General features: G+C 44.8%; 1 protein-coding gene across 2 annotated transcripts in view; it reads right to left on the bottom strand.

Moving 5' to 3' along the window:
* Positions 1 to 19,822, bottom strand: part of DMRT1 (doublesex and mab-3 related transcription factor 1) — a 130,627-nt gene that overhangs the window by 78,007 nt on the left and 32,798 nt on the right. For both annotated transcript variants that reach the window (XM_010364418.2, XM_030919864.1), the window contains exon 3: positions 2,424 to 2,707. In XM_010364418.2, coding sequence (XP_010362720.1) covers positions 2,424 to 2,707 — 284 coding nt within the window. The remainder of the gene's footprint in view (positions 1 to 2,423; positions 2,708 to 19,822) is intronic.

The raw sequence follows: 19,822 nt of genomic DNA, 5'->3' as shown, positions 1-19,822 counted from the left end.
AGACAGGGTTTCACCATGATGGCCAGGCAGGTCTTGAACTCCTGGCCTCAAGTGATCTGCCCACTCGGCCTCCCAAAGTGCTGGGATTACAGGCGTGAGCCACCGTGCCTGGCCCAAATAATCCTTAAAAAGTCAAACTCACAGAATCAGAGAACAGAGGTTGCCAGGGGCTCAAGGTGGAGGAAATAAAGAGATGTTGCATTAGCCGGGAGTGGTGGCGCATGCCTATAATCCCAGCTACTCAGAAGGCTGAGGCAGGAGAATCACTTGAACCCAGGAGGTGGAGGTTGCAGTGAGCCAAGATCGCATCAGCCTGGGTGACAGAGGGAGACTCCGTCTCAGGAAAAAAAAAGAAAAAAAAGACTAGAAAAACAATCTCAGCTTAAAATGTTCTTACTCCTTCAACAGAACCAAGACACTAATGGTTGACAAATATCTACTGGTCAAATCAAAGCATTTATAAACAAGAAGGGAAATAAAATTCATTGAGCTGGGGGGAAAAAAGAGATGATGGGCAAAGGATAAAAAGTTTCAGTTACGGCTGGAAGTGGTGGCTCATGCCCAGCACTTTGGGAGGCTGAGGTGGACCGATCACGAGGTCAAGAGATAGAGACCATCCTGGTGAAACCCTGTCTCTACTAAAAATACAAAAATTATCTGGGCGTGGTGGCGGGCGCCTGTAGTCCCAGCTACTCAGGAGGCTGAGGCAGGAGAAACACTTCAACCCAGGAGGCGGAAGTTGCAGTGAGCCGAGATTGCACCACTGCACTCCAGCCTGGGCGACAGAGCGAGACTCCCTCTCAAAAAAAAAAAAAAAAGTTTCAGCTATAGGATGAGTAAGTTCTGGGAATCTAATGTACAGCATGGTGACTGTAGTTAGTCATATATTGTATACCTGTAAAATGCTAAGGGAGTAGGTCTTAAATGTTATCACCACACACATAAAAATGGTAACTATATGAGGTGATTAATGTGTTTGCTAATTAGCTTAATTGTGGCAATCATTGTGCAAGGTATACATATATGAAATCATCACATTGTACACCTTAAATATATACAACTTTTACTTACCCATGATACCTCAATAAAGCTGGGAAAACGAAAAAGAGGGTCAAACACTTGCACTGAACTCCCAAATATATATGTGGCATTGCGTTGAATCAAATCCCCACTGAGAAAGCCTAAGCATGGCAAATGCATCCAGAATGAGAACAGTTCTTGCAGAATCCTAATATCTTTCACTTGGAAGGGGGCTTGGAGGTGTTGAGTCTAACCTTTCACCTACATATTCCCACAACATACCTCTGTACATGGTAATCTAGCCTCCGAATGCTTTTGATGCCTTGAATCTGCTGCTAACAAAGAGGCATGATGAAAATGGTTGCAACTGAGGAAGCAGAAGAGCCCTGGATAAATGCTCCCTTCTCTGATAGAGTAAAATGTTTTGTTTTACTCCAAATATCAAACGCTCTTGATTGCATGCTATTTTAAAAACACATATTTGGGGCCGGACATGGTGGCTCATGTCTGTCACATCCCAGCACTTTGGGAAGCCGAGGTGGGCGGATCACCTGAGGTCAGGAGTTCAAGACCAGCCTGGCCAACATGGTGAAACCCCATCTCTAAGAAAAATACAAAACTTAGCCGGGTGGGGTGGTGGGCGCCTGTAATCCCAGCTACTTGGCAGGCTGAGGTGAAAAGAATCACTTGAACCCAGAAAGCAGAAGTTGCAGTGAGCCGAGATCCCACCACTGCACTCCAGCCAGGGCAACAGAGTGAGACTCTGTCTCAAAAACAAAAACAAAACAAACAAAAAAACAAACATACTTGGAGAATGAAAGACTGACCTCTATTCCTAGCAAAAAATGCACCCAGGTTGGGTCCAGCTCAACAGTGACCTAATTCCTTTTCTTATCTTTCTTCCATGCAGATTATGGTCTATTTCCTTCCCAAGGTGCCAGTTCATCATGCAGAGTACTGCCACCCAGAAGGCTTTACCAAGCATCTTCTAAGGTGCCCAAGGAAAGCGGTGGACAAAGCTGGAGGAGGTGGTACCTCACTCAGCACTGGTGAATCTGCCTCTGGCCAACTAGTTATTTATGCAACATTCAAAACATGAGAAAAAATTCGAAAAAGAAAACAAGTTTGTACATTATTTCTTTCCAATTCCTTGCAGCCAACCTTTGGGGCTAAAGGGCATTATTGACAGAGTAAAAACATCCTTACACGTTTTGCATATTGTACCTACATGTGTGCAAAATGGCACACACACATACATGTTATGTGTGTACTCGTGTGTATGTCACCTGTGTATGCCTCTGTGTGCACAAGTGCGTGTGTGCCTCTGTGTGTATGTGCATGTGTGTGCACATGCATGTGGCTTTCACACATCCAGTTCACTCTCTGGGTAATTAATGTCATACCTGCCACTGGTTTCCTGTCTGACCAGGCACATAAGGTCCTGGGAGGCCCCGAAGGCTGTTCTTCACAGGGGATCCCGCAAGGGGATTTCCCACCTCCCCAGAAGCAGAATCAGCAGCCAAGGCCATGGAGTACTGCGGGTAGTTGTATAGATTGTTGTAGTAAGGAAACAGAGACGGCTGGTAGAAGCTGCTGTAGTAGGTGGAGTCTGAAACCAGGTCAGGTGTGTTCTCCACGTGCCCTCTGCTGGTGACAGGAGGAATATCCTGGATGACCATACGTCCCTCTAAATTGGAAGAAAAAAGAAAGACAACATGGTATTAATGTGAGTCCACGAAACTTTACCTCTATACCTTCCTACTCAAGACCTGCGGAGGAAGGCACCTGAATATGCAGAGGACAAAACCGTCTGCTGCTTCTCCTATAGCCAAAATAAGGGAGGGTTTCTAAGGTTCGTTGCACTCTGGTGGCACAACCGAAAGATTCAGCTGATTGTTTTTACTGACAGTACCAAAACCATTTTAGAGGTGATTTGAATTTCATAAAGCCCGACACCACAACTTCTATCCAGAAATTCCTATCCTAATGTCAAGATACTGAAGATCAAATCTAGTTGACCTGATTGTGCATTCTTAAAACAAAATTAATTGTAGCCACATAGATATGTCAGAAGGTCAAAGCAAGTGGTCAAGAGTTTAAGTGAATTTAAGTGAACACTGATTCCTTAACTTCCTTCCACAGCTGATCATGTATCTTCAGAAATCTGGCCAAAGGTATGGACCATGGGCAAACTTCTAATGTAAGAGGTCAGTAACTATTTCAGGGTTTCTCAACTATTCAGTCACTGCTGCAGCATGCTTGTGCTGCAATAAAACTTTATTTATAAAAACAGGCAGTGGGCTGATCTGACCCAAAGACTAGTTTGCCAACCTCTGGCATAGACATTAAACAGTTTATTGTCAATTCCAATAAATGAATTCCTAAGTTACCCATCCAATGGACATTTATTAAACAATGTTCTAAGAGCCAGTCCGGGTGCCTGAAACGTCTGCCAGGCTGTCTTGCCCACAGGGAGTCTACAGTCTAGGATAGAGGATAAGAAGGGATTACAAATACCACCACCTACCATCATACAGGAAGACCCATAAACTTTCATGGGAAGTCAGAGGAAAGAGAGATGGCACGTAGCCTAGTTAGGAATTCATGGACAAAACTACACCTGAGTTGCACTTAAAAAAAGAAAGACACAGGTGAAAAATGAGAAAAGGAGAGGAAGGAGAAAGGGCCAGCAAGGACAAAGGAGTGGAAGCAGGAAAGTGGGGATAGAGTTTGGAATGATGGGCAGGGCAGTCAGGCTGAGGAACTGAATGAGAAAAGGGAAGGAGGCCGGGTACGGTGGCTCAAGCCTGTAATCCCAGTACTTTGGGAGGCCGAGACGGGCGGATCACGAGGTCAGGAGATCAAGATCATCCTGGCTAACCCGGTGAAACCCCATCTCTACTAAAAAAAATACAAAAAAAAAAAAAAAACTAGCCGGGCGAGATGGCGGGCACCTGTAGTCCCAGCTACTCAGGAGGCTGAAGCAGGAGAATGGCGTGAACCCGGGAGGCGGAGCTTGCAGTAAGCTGAGATCCGGCCACTGCACTCCAGCCTGGGCGACCGAGCGAGACTCCGTCTCAAAATAAATAAATAAATAAATAAATAAATAAATAAATAAATAAGAAAAGGGAAGGAGACATCTAGTATGAAAGATGGGCTAGGGCAAGGTGAGGCGGGCCTCAGTCCAGCTCTCCTGACTCTGGGATGTAATGGGAACCACTGAGTTCTGAGCAAGGAGGTTACACCCTCAGAGCTGTGCTTGGAGGAGATTTATCTAAGGGCAATTGCTTAGGGCAAGTGAAGGAGAGAGAGATCAGAGGCAGAAAGACCTGCTAGGGAACCACCAAAGTAGTTCAGGGACAGATCTCTAAGGCCTGAAAATACAAGAGAGGAGCCTGTTCCAGGGACATGTGGGGGATGAAACGCAACAGAACTGGAGGGCTGAGGGGTTGCCAGGAATTAAGATGCAGGAAAGGCAGAGAGCAGGAGCCTGGGTGTGTAGAGCAGAGGGCGGGCAGGTGCGCAGGTAGAGGGCTGGGTGAGGGTGAGGAACATGAAACGCGTGCTTTTGGGAGAGGCTGAGACTGGAAGCCAGATCCAAGAGCCACCACTGGAGGTGCTAGCTCCATCTGTACAAGGAATGGAGGAGCTGTTATGGAATAAAGGAGAGCCAATGCCAGGAGTGTGAAAAACAGAGAATACAATGTCAGGGAGGTTAAAGCTGACATGAATCACAGAGCGAGCAGGCTGTGGTGTCAACTGCTGCTAGGACATCAAGCAAACAGTTCTGGAAAAGACCAACACACAACTAGGTCTTCAGGGCCTTATGGTTTTAACTATGAAGAAAGGAGCAGACGCAGGCCTGCAAGACAGCAAGGAGCAACAAGCAACAAGAAATCCAAAGAGATGACTCCAGTGAATGGCCTCTCTCCTACCAGGACTACCAGGATGCAAGAAGGCACCCAGACTCTGGGCACACCACTGTGTCCTCTATGCTTAGCACGCTGCCAGACACAGTGGGTCAATATTTGCTGACAGGACTGAGGAATAATCATTTTTCAAGTAGCTTGGCATCAAAAATAATGTGAGTTAAAAGTAAAAGCTCCAGCTAGGCGTGATGGCTCACGCCTGTAATCCCAGCACTTTGGGAGGCCGAGGCAGGCGGATCACGAGGTCAGGAAATCAAGACTATCCTGGCTAACATGGCGAAACCCTGTGTCTACTAAAAATACAAAAAAAGAAGAAAAAATTAGCCAGGCGTGGTGGCACACGCCTGTACTCCCAGCTACTCAGGAGGCTGAGGCAGGAGAATCTCTTGTATCCGAGACGCAGAGGCTGCAGTGAGCTGGTATCAGGCCACTGCGCTCCAGCCTGGGCAAAAGAGCAAGACTCTGTCTCAAAAAAAAAAAAAAAAGTAAAAGCTCCTGGGAGTCATAAGATCTTGTCGTTTCACTTTTATTTTGTTTATTTATTTGAGACAAGGTCTCACTCTGTGCCCCAGGCTGTAGTGCAGTGGCGTGATCTCGGCTCACTGCAACTTCCTCCTCCTGGGTTCAAGCGATCCTCCCGCCTCAGCCGCCCAAGTAGTTGGGAATACAGGCGCAAGACACCATGCCTGGCTGATTTTTGTATCTTTTTTCAGTAGAGACGGGGTTTCACCATGTTGTCCAGGCTGATCTCGAACTCCTGAGCCCAAGCAATCTGAATTTTAATAAGCTCTTAGGAGATTCTTTTTTTTTTTTTTTAATAGGGTCTCACTACGTTGCCCAGGCTGGTCTCAAACTCCTGAGCTCCAGCGATCGACCCACCTTGTCCTCCCAAAGTGCTAGGATTACAAGCATGAGCCACTGCACCTGGCCTTGTTTCACTTTTTAAAAAGGTTTAAGGCAGGGCGTGGTGGCTCATGCCCGTAATCCCAGTAGTCTGGGAGTCTGAGGCAGACCTGATCATTTGAGGTCAGGAGTTTGAGACCAACCTGACCAACATGGTGAAACCCCATCTCTACTAAAACAAAAATACAATAAAAAAAAATTAGCCAGGCATCAGTGTGGTGGCACGCACCTGTAGACCCAGCCACTCCGGAGGCTGAGGCAGGAGAATCACTTGAACCTGGGAGGCGGAGGTTATAGTGAGCAGAGATCGCACCACTGCACTCCAGCCTGGGTGACAGAATGAGACTCTGTCTCAAATAAAAAAATAAAAATAAATAAATAATATAAATAAAGAGGTTTAGGCATCCTTAAGCAGGGAGAAGGGCATAACTAAAGTGCAAGCTCTGGAAGGTTTGGCTGAGATCTACAACAAAATTATTTTTGAAGCCTCACTTTAAAGTCAGCACTGGTGTCTCTTTTCTCTGAAAGGAGACCAAATCCACCTATCCTAGGCTCCTGAAAATGCACTCCCAAACCACTATTTTATTCTATTCCTTTCCTTTGTTCTCTCCTCTTCCCAGCTAATGAGATGAGACATTCCAATGTCATTATTCCACACCCCCAAGTCTGGAGAGGGCACATATCCATTTGCTATTTGCTCCTCCTTAACTTCCCCCTTGAGCCTTTCTCTTATTTTATTTTTTTTTTTTTTTTTTTTTTTTTTTTTTTTTTTTTTTTTTTTTTTTGGAGACGGAGTCTGGCTCTGTCGCCAGGGCTGGAGTGCAGTGGCCGGATCTCAGCTCACTGCAAGCTCCGCCTCCCGGGTTCCCGCCATTCTCCTGCCTCAGCCTCCCGAGTAGCTGGGACTACAGGCGCCCGCCACCGCGCCCGGCTAGATTTTTGTATTTTTTTTTGGTAGAGACGGGGTTTCACCGTGTTAGCCAGGATGGTCTCGATCTCCTGACCTCATGATCCGCCCGTCTCGGCCTCCCAAAGTGCTGGGATTACAGGCTTGAGCCACCGCGCCCGGCCAGAGCCTTTCTCTTATTTTAAACACCAGTTTGGGCCAGACGCGGTGGCTCACACCTGTAATCCCAGCACTTTGGGAGGCTGAGGGGGGCAGCCTGAGATCTTGGCCTGAGCTGAGATCATGCCACTGCACTCCAGCCTGGGTGACAGACCAAGACTCCGTCTCAAAAACAAACAAACAAACAAACACAAACACCAGTTTGGTGGCGTAAGTGGTGGTTTTCTATATCATTCTTTTGTTTTCAAGGTCATATCTCTATTGTTTATCTGATTACAAAAGCAGTATGAGCTTCCCAAATTTAATAAATTATATGAGCATCTAAGTCAGAAAAAGAATAAATGACCTATCCCACCACGCAGTCATAAGCATTAATGGCTCGTTCCTATACAATCTCATAGACGTTTAGGAAGGCATTTTAGACACTTAGGCCTATCCCTGCAGTAAAAAACACTGAATACCTCCCACTTAGGGCCTGTCTTTCAAAAGCAAGCTTCTTAAAAAAGAAAATAAAATACAGTAGCAGACGAATAATTAAATAGAAACCCAGGGATTCCAGCATTCTAGAATCACGGCACAGCACAAGTTGTTGAATTTCTGCAGCATAACCTTAATCTGCACCTTTCATCAGGCCTCAGTTTATCAAGCAACAAAATAATGGCAGTAATAACTCTGAAGGTAACAAGAGAATGGCTTCAATAAACTGCACAGAAAACCTCAAATAAAAAGTTATGTCAGGTCAAAGCAATAATTTGTTTTGTTACAGCTGACCGTAATTAGTTAACAACACCATCACTTTTCCCCTTACCCATATTTTATTTACTCTTTCAAGTTATATCAGGCTTTAAGAATAAATATGAGATATGTATTGGAAAAGTTGTTCCATACCAGTATTTAAATAATAAAACCATTTGAACTTTGGAAGAGGAGATGTCTACTTTTACACTGTTAAAATGTTTAACCACTTTTAAAAAGTTAGATTTGACAAAGTACCATGTTTATAAACCACCAACTTTATTTGTTAAAATTCCAAATTAAAATTCTCAGTCAGTGTTAAAAACAGCTTTATAACTCCTGGCATTTATAGGAACACTACTAGTACACGGAAAGGTTGAAATTAATATCTGTCGAGCTACATGTCTCTAATCCAATGGTTTGCACCATGTGTTCCCTCGATCAGTAGCGTCAGCATTACCTGGGAACATAAACAAATGCAAATTCTCAGGTCCCACCATAGACTGACGAAATCACACACCTTGAGAATGGCGCCCAGCAATCTGAATTTTACTAAGCTCTCCAGAGATTCTTTTTTTTTTTTTTTTTTCAATTTTTTTTTATACAGATGAGGTCTCACCATGTTGCCCAGGCTGGTCTCAAACTCCTGGGCTCAAGATATCCTCCTGTCTCAGCCTCCCAAAGTGCTGGGATTATAGGTGTGAGCCACTGCACCCAGCCCAGGAAATTCTGATGTGCTAAAATTGTTGAGACACACTGGTCTACTCTCGAAATTCAAAGCAACTGCTTCATACGCTATTCCTAAAAATATGAGATCCGCTGACTGCATCATTGTAACAGTCCTGACAATTAAATAAAAGTATACAACAAATGAGGTCAGGCACAGTGGCTCATGGCTATAATCCCAGTACTTTGGGAGGCCAAGACGTGAGGTTCACCTGAGCCCAAGAGTTCGAGACCAGCCTGGGCAAACAAAACCCCTCTACAAAACTAAAAATTAGCTGGGCATGGTGGTGCATGCCTGTAATCCCAGCTACTAAGGGAGGCTGAAGAATGAGAATCACTTCAGCCTAGGAGGCAGAGGGTGCAGTGAGCCGAGATTGCATCACTGCACTCCAGCCTGGGCAATGGGGCAAGACTCTGTCTCAAAAGGAAATAAAAAAAAAAAAAAAAAGAATTCCATTGTATTGAAAAGGTGGGCTTCTACCTCAATCACTCAGAGCTCGGATCCCAAGCTGTATGTGCTGTGTGTGTATGGCTGCCAAATGGTTGTGACTTTCATGGCTTACATCCAGACTTTCTTCATTTATTCTAACCACAATAACTTAATTCATCTAGTCAAGTGCTTATTCCAGTTGACAAATATTTATTAAGCACCTACTATTTGTCAGGCATTTGGTTAGGTACAAAACATTGCAGAGTCAAAACTTAATATTCTTCAGAAGACTTCTGGGTAATCCAGAGGAGCAGGTGTTACAAAAATCATTTACTCTTGACCTGAAGTTGTATTTTTATATTTAGATCTGATTCACTCATTAGTTATCGTATAACAACTATGTTCAAAGCTTTCTTTAAATGTTGTCAAAGGCACAAAAAACATTTTAAACATTTCATTTCTTGGCCGGGCGCGGTGGCTCAAGCCTGTAATCCCAGCGCTTTGGGAGGCCGAGACGGGCGGATCACGAGGTCAGAAGATCGAGACCATCCTGGCTAACATGGTGAAACCCCGTCTCTACTAAAAAATACAAAAAACTAGCCGGGTGAGGTGGCGGGCGCCTGTAGTCCCAGCTACTCGGGAGGCTGAGGCAGGAGAATGGCGTAAACCCGGGAGGCGGAGCTTGCAGTGAGCTGAGATCCGGCCACTGCACTCCAGCCCGGGCGACAGAGCAAGACTCCGTCTCAAAAAAAAAAAAAAAAAAAAAAAAAAAAAAAAATAAGTTACATTGTTAATATCTATCATCCAGGGACCAGGAAAGCCATCCAGGTACCCTTCTGATGCTTGTTCAACTGCTGAGTGATCATAGGATACTCTAGCTTCATAAGGAACATCTGACTCCTTGCCCAGACAGACAGAGGATAAGCATATGAGCAGAGTATACCTACCATCTGTCCAGCCCGTGCTACAGCAAACTCCCCAGAGAGAAGCCAGCAACATTTGCTTCAACACTGGGGTGTCAGCAAAGATGGCAGGCCAGCCTAAGTGTCCCTATTAATTGACGATAAACCTAAAAGTAGTATTTCCAACGGATATGCCACAAAATAAACAAATTTATCATACAAAATTTAAAATATATACATATATGTATACATACGTAAAATTTTCAAAAAGCAGTTTTCCACATACAATTAATAAGCTCCCCCAACCATATCCATTCCCACCTTGAGCCACAGAAAAAAAAAAAAAGTCACAGTAAGAAGTGACAGCTTGGCCGCGCGTGGTGGTTCACGCCTGTAATCCCAGCACTTTGGGAGGCTTGAGGTCAGGAGTTCGGGACCAGCCTGGCCAACATGGCGAAACCCCGTCTCCACTAAAAATACAAAAATTAGCCAGGCATTTTTTTTGACCCGTGCCTGTAGTACCAGCTACTCGGAAGACTGAGGCAGGAGAATCGCTTGAACCCAGGAGGCGGAGGTTGCAGTGAGCTGAGATCGCACCATTGCACTCCAGCCTGAGTGACAGAGCGAGACTCCGCTCAAAAATAAAAAACAAACAAAAACACACAGTTGGCTCCATGAACCTGAGCTGAATGCACCAATGTTTATCAAGCTCTGAGTGTGAATTGCCCCTGCCAGTCTCCATGGCTCATGTGCACTGTCACAGGGACTTTTTAAACTGCACAGCCAATATGACTAAGCACAGCAACCACAGAAGTATATTGAAGGGAAACATTTTAATGAGTCTGCTGAAAATTCTTAAGCTAGATCTCACTCTATTATTTTTCTAGAATGATAACTGGCCAAAATTGCTCAATGAATAATAACAGAAAGCTAGCAGCCCTGTTTTCAAGAGAATGTGCTGTATTATTATAATGAATAACAACAGAAAGCTAGCAGCACTGTTTCCAAGAGAATGTGTTGACTTTCTTAACCAGTAGTCCCTTACAGAATTACCAACCTGTAGATCTGATACAGAAGTGGGCAGGGAAGTGCTGGGTAGAGGAGGGCGTGGCCCCTGGCGAAGGCTCCACTGCCGGAGCCTGTGCCCATTGACCAGGTGAAGACAGGCACTTCTGCCTTCACACCTAAATGCTGCATTTCCCAAGACCACCCTGGACTGCCACGCCTCCATCCGTGCCTAGAAAAGCCCCCGAAACCCTAGTGGGCAGACATAGAGTGGCTGGGCATTGAGAGGACTAGATTGCTGGAAGAGGGCAAGCAGCTCAACGTCGAGAACAGAATGACAGGCACTGGCAGGTCATTGACGGGCCTAAGCCATTGACCAGCAGAACAACGCTGAGTTTGGCTGGGAAGTAGAAGAGAAGAGTCAGGCCGCTCGACAGCCTGATTCCAGGGGAAATCATCTCCTTTCTGGCTCCCCCATCTGCTGAGAGCTACTTCCATTCAGTAAAACCTTACACTCACTCTCCAAGCCCATGTGTGATCTGATTCTTCTGGTACACCAAGGCAAGAACCAGGGGATACAGAAAGCCCTCTATCCTTGCAGTAAGGCAGAGGATCTAATTGAGCTGACTAATGCAAGCCACCTACAGAAAGCTAAACTAAAAGGCACCCTATAACACACACCCACTGGGGCTTCAGCTGTAAACATTCACCCCTAGACACTGCCATGGGGTCGGAGCCCCACAACCTACCCATCCGTATGCTCCCCTAGAGGCTTGAGCAGTGCGGCACTGAAGAAGCAAGCCACGCCCCCTTCACACGCTCTACAAGGGGGACAAGGGAACCTTTCCCATTTCAGATCTGCTATTATGACGCAAATGGAAATATGAAGTTAGATTTTTTCGTTTTTGTTTGAGACCAAGTCTCACTCTGTTGCCCACGCTGGAGTGTAGTGGTGTGATCTTGGCTCACTGCAACCTCCACTTTCTGGGTTCAAGTGATTCTCCTGCCTCAGCCTTCCAAGTAGCTGGGATTACAGGTGCAAACTACCATGCCTGGCTAATTTTTTAGTAGAGATGGGGTTTCACCATGTTGGCCAGGCTGGTCTCGAACTCCTGACCTCAAATGATCTGCCTGCCTCGGCCTCCCAAAATGCTGGGATTACAGGCGTGAGCCCTTCACCTGGCCAGATGTTTTAAGTGCTACTATTGGTATATACTTCTAATCTGTGCAATAAGAACAAAAGATCAGAAGGACTGGATCCAACCACTCCGAAAGGCAGCAGGAACTCAATAAATATATATCTGGAAAGATTACCAATAGCATTTGTCCCCCAGACCATAACAGAGCTCACTGTCTCCCCTCAGATGCATCTGCAGAGATGTTGCTTATGAGCTCAATCACTTCTTATTCTAATAGTCGTGTTCATGGCTCCACCCGTTTACCTTCTGCACATCCAGTTCTTTGATAGGGCTTCACAATCCCTCTGCTACTTTTTTTTTTTTTCCACTAACATACGCAGTGTGAAATATGATTCACTCCTTCATGAGGGATCAATACCTGCACATGATAAATACCCTTATCGATCCCGGAGTGTTATATGCTGGTCTCTGGGCCCATGGCATATTAATAGTAGTTAACCTGTAATTCATTTTAAGGTGGGTGAAGGCTTGCGGCCCTCTTTGCTGGTGTCATGATTCCCAAAGTTGTTGCACTTTGAGTCCTTTGTGTTCAAATCTGGATCCACCTCCATGAAAAAACCAAATGTCACAGTTTTCAGCATGAAGTAAAAAAAGGTACCAAATAAAATCAAATTTACCATTTACAAACAGTAAGACTACTTGTGACTCACATGAGCTCATGCAAATGATTAATTTATATACTCCAGATTTTCTCTTTGTAACCTCATACCTTGCATGGTGCTTGTGCTACTTAGCTTCTGAGTTTTAAGTTACATACCAGTCAGGCAAAATTATTCACCAGTAAGTCTGAAAACTATCCATCACCAACTAAAATGTTGTGTTGAGCGCTAGGAGGGTATAGCAAAAGCATAAGTTGTTTTCCCCATTTTTTTTTTTTTTTTAAATATAGGTCTTTCTCCACCCAGGCTGAAGTGCAGTGGTGTGATCATGGCTCACGGCAGCCTCCAACTGCTAGGCTCAAGTGATCCTCCTGCCTCTGCCTCTCGAGTAGCTGGGACTAAAGGTGCACGCCACCATACCTGGCTAATTTTTTTTTTTTTTTAGAGACAGGGTCATGCTACGTTGCCCAGGCTGGTCTCAAATTCTGGCCTCAAGTGATCCTCCAACCTCAGTCTCCCAAAGTGCTGGGATTGCAAGTGTGAGCCACTGCACCCGGGCTCTCCTTCTGGGGGTAGGGGGGGTTAACGTATTTTTTTAAAAGACTGTATCATTCGATGATGACTGATTTCATGGAATCTGGAGGATAGCACTGGGATGCTCCTCACTGAGGGGAGAGAAGGATTCATCCCAATCTTCAAAGTACAGGTTCTGCTGATGTTGGCTCACTAGTGTCGCTCTTGTAGCACAAGACACGGAATGTGGTAGAGCCTATTTCTCCTTTCTCCCAGGAAGAGATTTTTGTCTTGTCTTTTTAATGTAATTTGGTTCTGAAGAAATGTCAGCTCCTTTTTTTTTTTTCTGGTGTGAACTCTTTCCATAGCAAAGTGAATCTAAAGTTGGCTTTTAAAGATAGAAGCAGGCTTGGTTCAAAGGGGAGTAGAGCACCAATGTGGGAGGGATGGCAGGCTACGTGCATGGAATCTGGAAAGAGTGAGAGAATGAAAAAGGGCGGGATGGGCAGGCTTGGTGGCTCATGCCTGTAATCCCAGCACTTCGAGAGGCTGAGGCAGGAGGATCACTGGAGGCCAAGAGTTCAAAACCAGTGTGGCCAACGTGGCGAAACCCCGTCTCTACTAAAAATACAAAAATTAGCTGGGCGTGGTGGCAGGCACCTGTAATCCCAGCTACTCAGGAGACTGAGGCAGGAGAATCACTTGAACCTCAGAGGCAGAGGTTGCAGTGAGCCGAGATCACTCCACTGTACTCCAGCCTGGGGAACAGAGTGAGTGAGACTGTCTCAGAAAAAAAAAAAAAAAAAAGATGCAGGGGAGAGGGGGGCATCGTTGAGCACAACCAGATCAAAGAAATCAAGCAGGGAGAAGACAGGAAAATACAAACATGAGGCTGAGCAAACACAGGCCTTGAAGGTGAGCAGGTCTTGATTTGAAACAGGCTGCCCTGGGGCTACTGAAAAGCCCAAGGAGTCAAAGTCCATCTATTGTGTGCAGCAACTCCCAAAGTGCTGGCTGAGAAGAATGCAAATCCCTGGCCTGGAGGAGCTCAGGTGATTAACAGTGCAAAGGAGAATGTAAAGGATCCAAAAAGGTTTCCCAGAAGACCCCTTTAATCAAGAGAAGGTTCTGGATGTAAAAAGGGTAAGAAAGGAATTCCCACTCAAGGAAAGAGAGGAGACACAATAAGAGCTTCGAGGCACAAGTAAGGTTAAGAGAAGAGCCTGCAGAGCAGGTAGAGCACAGGGTACACTGCAGGAGAATGGGGGTGCTCCTGGCGCGGTGGTATGGAATTTGGGACTCCCCTTTGAACCCCCAGAGAAACTTAATTGGGCCTGAAAAGGCTAGCATGTAAGGCACAGCGGCATGCCAACGTTGGTGGCATCCCACTTCCACCTGCACGGGTTTCTGCCTCTCCCTGCCCTGATTCCTGCTCTCTGCAGCTTCCTCCTTCTTCCACACCTCTGCCTGTGCCTCAGAATTCCCCCAAGTCACTGAGGAAAACTGTTAATCCTACAGTGACAGTCAGATTTGGAGGAAATGCCATTTCTCTGACCCACCAAGGCAATGGCTCACGGCCATGAAAGCCTGTCTCACGGCCAAGACACAGATTTCTCTCTTTAGGCCAATTCAGAATGTCCTACCATTGGCAAGATACCAGAGACAGTTTGGGACTCTATCAACACCTCCCAGCAGATTGGAGGAGCAGGTTGTGCCACAAACAGGCCAATGGGAAAGCTTGAGTTTGGGGGTGGAGGAGAAGAAACAGATGATTCCCAACACAGTTCCTCTCCATCAAGGGCTACATTCTAAAAGAGGTCTTACGGAGCATCCCTAATCGAACCTTTTAAATATTTCATACACTGAGGATGTTTTAAATTAGGAACTTGTTTGGCTGACTGTGTACATGTGTTTAGATCTCCAGAGAAAAGATCTGCTCTGAACTGTAATCAAACAACTTAAAACGGAGAAGCTTAACTTATCAGGGTCTTTCTCTCTAGAGCATGAAGGGAGCTGGACAGAAAGGTAGCGAAGATACATGTTTAAGTTTGCTCATGGTCAGCTCCATGTAGATTTAGGATTCAGATCCTGCTTTGATAGCTTTCTTTTACTAGTAAGATCATAGATGTTTCGTCTTTGTCCCTGCAGGTCCCAGAAAGTGATGTGAAGGAGTGAGTGGACCTTTACATAAATGTAAACAGTTAAAAAACCGAATTATACCTCACCATATTGTTTCACATAGCTTCCGTTCAACTCAAGATTATACCTAGTTCAATTCATTATCGCCAATTTTCAATCAGGCATTTGTCTTGTAAATTTTTCCACTGCCATGAACAGTAACTTATCCAATTGTACAGGACTGCAGAGCCCCCTCCCTACCAAGAATGTTTTAGAACCTGCCTCTAAATCATAAGTTTTCAAACTTGGCTGCACAGGAGGAGGAGGTGGGGGGGGGGGCGTCTATAGAATTCCCCATGATCAGGCCACACCCCAGACCACTTTGCATGACAGCCTCCCGCAATGGGACCCAGGCCCCAAAATTGTTCAGCACTCCCAGGGTGACCCCCTTACATACACACACACATAGAGCAAGTTGAGAACTGCTTTAAACCCATTCAAGCTTGGTGCTTTGACGTCAAGAAATCACACCCTTGTATCTTATCGCAGCAGCTGTCAAAATGTGGTTGAAGGTCCTGGCCTACAACTTCCTTCTGAGGGCCCAAGAGGTCAAAAGCATTTTTGCAATAACATAAGGATGTAATCTGCCTTTTTCGCTGTGGTGACGGGCACTGATGATGCAGGGGCAAGGGTGGGGAAGACCGCTGGTCCTTAGAACGCGGCAAGCTACCCAAAGTATACTTTTTTTTTCTTTTCTTTCCTTTTCTTTTTTGAGACGGAGTTTTCATTGCCCAGATTGGAGTGCAATGATGCAATCTCGGCTCACTGCAACCTCCGTCTCCTGGGTTCAAGCAATTCTCCTGCCTCAGCCTCCTGAATAGCTGGGATTATAGGCATGCGCCACCATGCCCGGGTAATTTTGTAATTTTAGTAGAGACAGGGATTCACTATGTTGGCCAGGCTGGTCTCGAACTCCTGACCTCAGGTGATCCGCCCACCTCGGCCTCCCAGAGAACTGGGATTTACAGGCGTGAGCCACCACACCTGGCCCAAGCTACCCAAGTAGCTTGCGTATTCCTCATTGCTATGAAGGAAAACATTAAAACTTTTTTAAAATGTTATGTCAATTTTGCTAAAGATGCCCTTGATGAAGCAGAAATAGTAACTTGATCAAAACTGTACCTCAGAGTACACGTCTTTTTAACAACTGTGTGACTCAATGGGAACGACTCATACAGCCTTTCTGCACACCAAAGGAAAAAGGGCATTTGTACAACCGTTGAAGAGCTACACTCACTGCTTTTTCTTAAAGGAACACCACATCCTTGGAAGAATGACTGATGACAAACTACACTTGCTGAAACTTGGATATTTGGCGGCACTCTCCTGAAAATGAACTAAGTGAGTCTGTCACTTCAAGGAAAACAACTGACAGTATTTATTGCCGAAATTTGAGTTTTCAAGTAAAAATTATAATTTTAGAAAATTTATGGCCCCCCACTATGTCACTGACAGCTTCCAAACTTGAAGATTATTCTAACAAGATCAGCAGTAGTATTAATGAATATGATTTTCTGGTATTTTGTAATAAAATGTGTCAACATTTGGAAGTTGTACATAACTTAGTGAATTAATATTTCCCAAATGACCAATGCATAATGTTATAAAGTCATACACAGATGAAAGAGCCATCCAAAGTACAAGAGTGTCTACAGCCATATCACCTTGAACGCACCGGCAGATCTAGTCTTGGAAGCCAAGTCTTGGATCTAGTCTTGGAAGCCAAGATCTAATCTTGGAAGCCAAGTCTGAGACAGATCAATAGATTTTAATGAAACAGAGTACAAAATGTTCATTAGCATGGTTTTAGTTTCCACACCACAACTAATCTTTAAGCAATTACCATTTGTCAAGTTTTGGGTCTAGTATCAAAGAATAGTGACAATGATGTAAAAGGCTATTAAAATACTTCTATCCCTCTTCTAACTATCTATGGGAAGCTGAATTTTCTTCCTGTATTTCCATTAAAACAACAGCCTGCCTGCAGCAGCAGCTATGCAAACCCACCTACATCCTATTAAGCCAAACATAAAAGAGATTTGCAAAAATGTAAAAAAAAAATGCCACTGTCTTCCTTTGTTTTTAATTTTGAAAAATGTAGTAATTTTTATTGAAATATGCTATGTATGCTAAGAGATAATGAGTTTATTATTTTAAAAGGATAATTTTTTTTCATTTCTCAATTTCAGTTTCTAGTATGGTATTGATATAACCCACATAAATAAAAGCCCTTGAGGTCCTCAATACTTTTTGAGGTTGTAGAGAGATTCTGCAAATAAAAAGTTTGAGAATTTCCATCTTACGGGCTCCTGTCTTTTTAGGGGGACTGATTTGAGAGAATTAGAGCCTGGCATCTCATTCTGAGCTGGCTCTCAGGGTTGTGTTATTAGTAGACAGCAATAAAGTCCCAGCCAGGCAGCTCTGGCTTTATCCTTATGTCTGAAATATTTCTTTCCATGAAACAGGCATTAAGAATGACACAATATGGCCAGGCAGCGCAACTTCAGGTTGAGAGCACTGGCTCCCAAGCAAAACTAACTGATCGGATCTGAAATCTACTGCCATGCAACCATGGGGCAAGTTACATACGTTTTGCATGTCCCAGCCTTTGCATGTAGCACAGAAATACTACTACTTGAAAATTATATGAGAGAATACATGTACTCAGAAAGGTTCTGCCTCGTGTTGAGTGCTCAGTAAATGTTAGCTATTATTATTATCACAATCACAACACAGTGATAACATTTTCTGCCATCAAGCAAGAAAGCCACCAAATAACTCCGCACAAAAAGTTATCCTTGCTCCAAATCCTCATCATCAGGGTACTGCAGGAGGGCTGGGCTGCACCTGGCCAGGCTTCCCAAACTCAGCTGAATTTGGAATCTTCCACTCCTGGCCTTCTCTGAGGTCAGACAGTAGCCTTGAGTGCATTTGGTGTGATATTACTCCCTAAAGTCATAATCAGGAAATGCGGGAACAATGTGTTTCTCCCACAAGGCAATCATGACAGGGCTATTTTAAACGTCAAACACAAACCTGGCACCAGGAAAGCAACAACCGCTTACTGTGCACCTCCTGCAAGCCACCATCTCTACTTAGTGAGGCAAATGCAACCCAGTGGAGTAGAGTGCACCATTCCTTCCCTTTTCCAAAGTCTGTCTCCCCCAGCCCCATCTCCTCCTTTATTCAATTCTGCTTTTGAGAAGTGCAGCCACTCCTGTGATTCCCTTAAGACAGGCAGACATTTTTATTGGGAGGAGGGCGGGGCGGCAGCTGCAGTTCCAGGGCTGAACTTTTAGCTTGCTATAAAGTTAATGTGCTATTCAATGTTCGTTCCAGGCAAGGCTGTGGGGCTGTGTATTTTCTGCCACCCCCGGAAGGCCATTATCTGTAATTGCCCATTACCATGCATAATTATTTCTCCTAGCATGGTCTATGACCTCCAGGGTTGCTGGTTGTTTTAGCAACCTGCTCCACCTAACCAAATTTGTGAAGGAAGCTTTTCTGAGCTCCAGTACTTTAATGGTATATTCCAAAGCCAACCTTGGGTCATTGTACAGGCACACTTATCCAGAATCAGGAATATTTCAGATCTCTTCCAGGTGTAATTTTCTCACCTCCATGGAGTTTTACCTCCCCTAAAAAAAAAAAATCAACTCTCCATTGTGTGGGAGCTGATAACCCAAACTGGGAATTATCTGGAGCCCTTCATACTCCCTTTGCTTTGATTCTGCTGTTTAATTGTATCGTGCTTTTTTTTTTTTTAGACGGAGTCTTGCTCTGTCGCCCAGGCTGGAGTGCAGTGGCCAGATCTCAGCTCACTGCAAGCTCCGCCTCCCGGGTTTACGCCATTCTCCTGCCTCAGCCTCCCGAGTAGCTGGGACTACAGTCGCCCGCCACCTTGCCCGGCTAGTTTTTTGTATTTTTTAGTAGAGACGGGGTTTCATCGTGTTAGCCAGGATGGTCTCGATCTCCTGACCTCATGATCTGCCTGTCTCAGCCTCCAAAGTGCTGGGATTACAGGCTTGAGCCATCGCGCCCAGTCTGTATCGTGCTTTTTAGTGATTGCTACTGGGAAAGTTAACAGACACAGGGAAACTTTACATCTTAAATTCAATATATACAATCCCATATTTAGCTTCTTTTTTTGGAATGGGAGGAGGAATTATGTTCAAATTAGTGACTGAAATGAGATGTGCAGATTCCCTGTGGATTTAAAATATTAATGCTGGAACTGACATCTAGTGCTACATTTGAAAGTGTAGCTTTACATTTAGCTTGCTTTTCAACATTAGCAGGGAAAGAAAAGGGGCAAACAGGGTTGCTGGCCATACATGTGCCCACCAAATGCTTAGCCACTTGCGGGCATTTCTTTGTCTCCTCCACCATCGCCTCCTTCAGAAATCTTACTGCAGGTGGGTGAGACATACCTCTAAGGTATTACATGGTTCAAAAACTGTTCAGCAGAGTGTACGTATATCCTGGGAACGAGACCACTCAATTTTTGTGTGGCCCCCACTAATGTCTTTACTTTCCTTCTGTCTTCCCCTCCTTTGGAATAAAGCTTCTTTGACATTAAAAGAAGGTGATTCTACAAATAAAAACTCATCCATTCTT

The sequence above is a fragment of the Rhinopithecus roxellana genome, chromosome 16, assembly GCF_007565055.1.
Source record: "Rhinopithecus roxellana isolate Shanxi Qingling chromosome 16, ASM756505v1, whole genome shotgun sequence".
In the NCBI taxonomy this organism is placed as follows: Eukaryota; Metazoa; Chordata; class Mammalia; order Primates; family Cercopithecidae; genus Rhinopithecus; species Rhinopithecus roxellana.
This window is presented reverse-complemented; position numbering and strand designations above follow the sequence as displayed.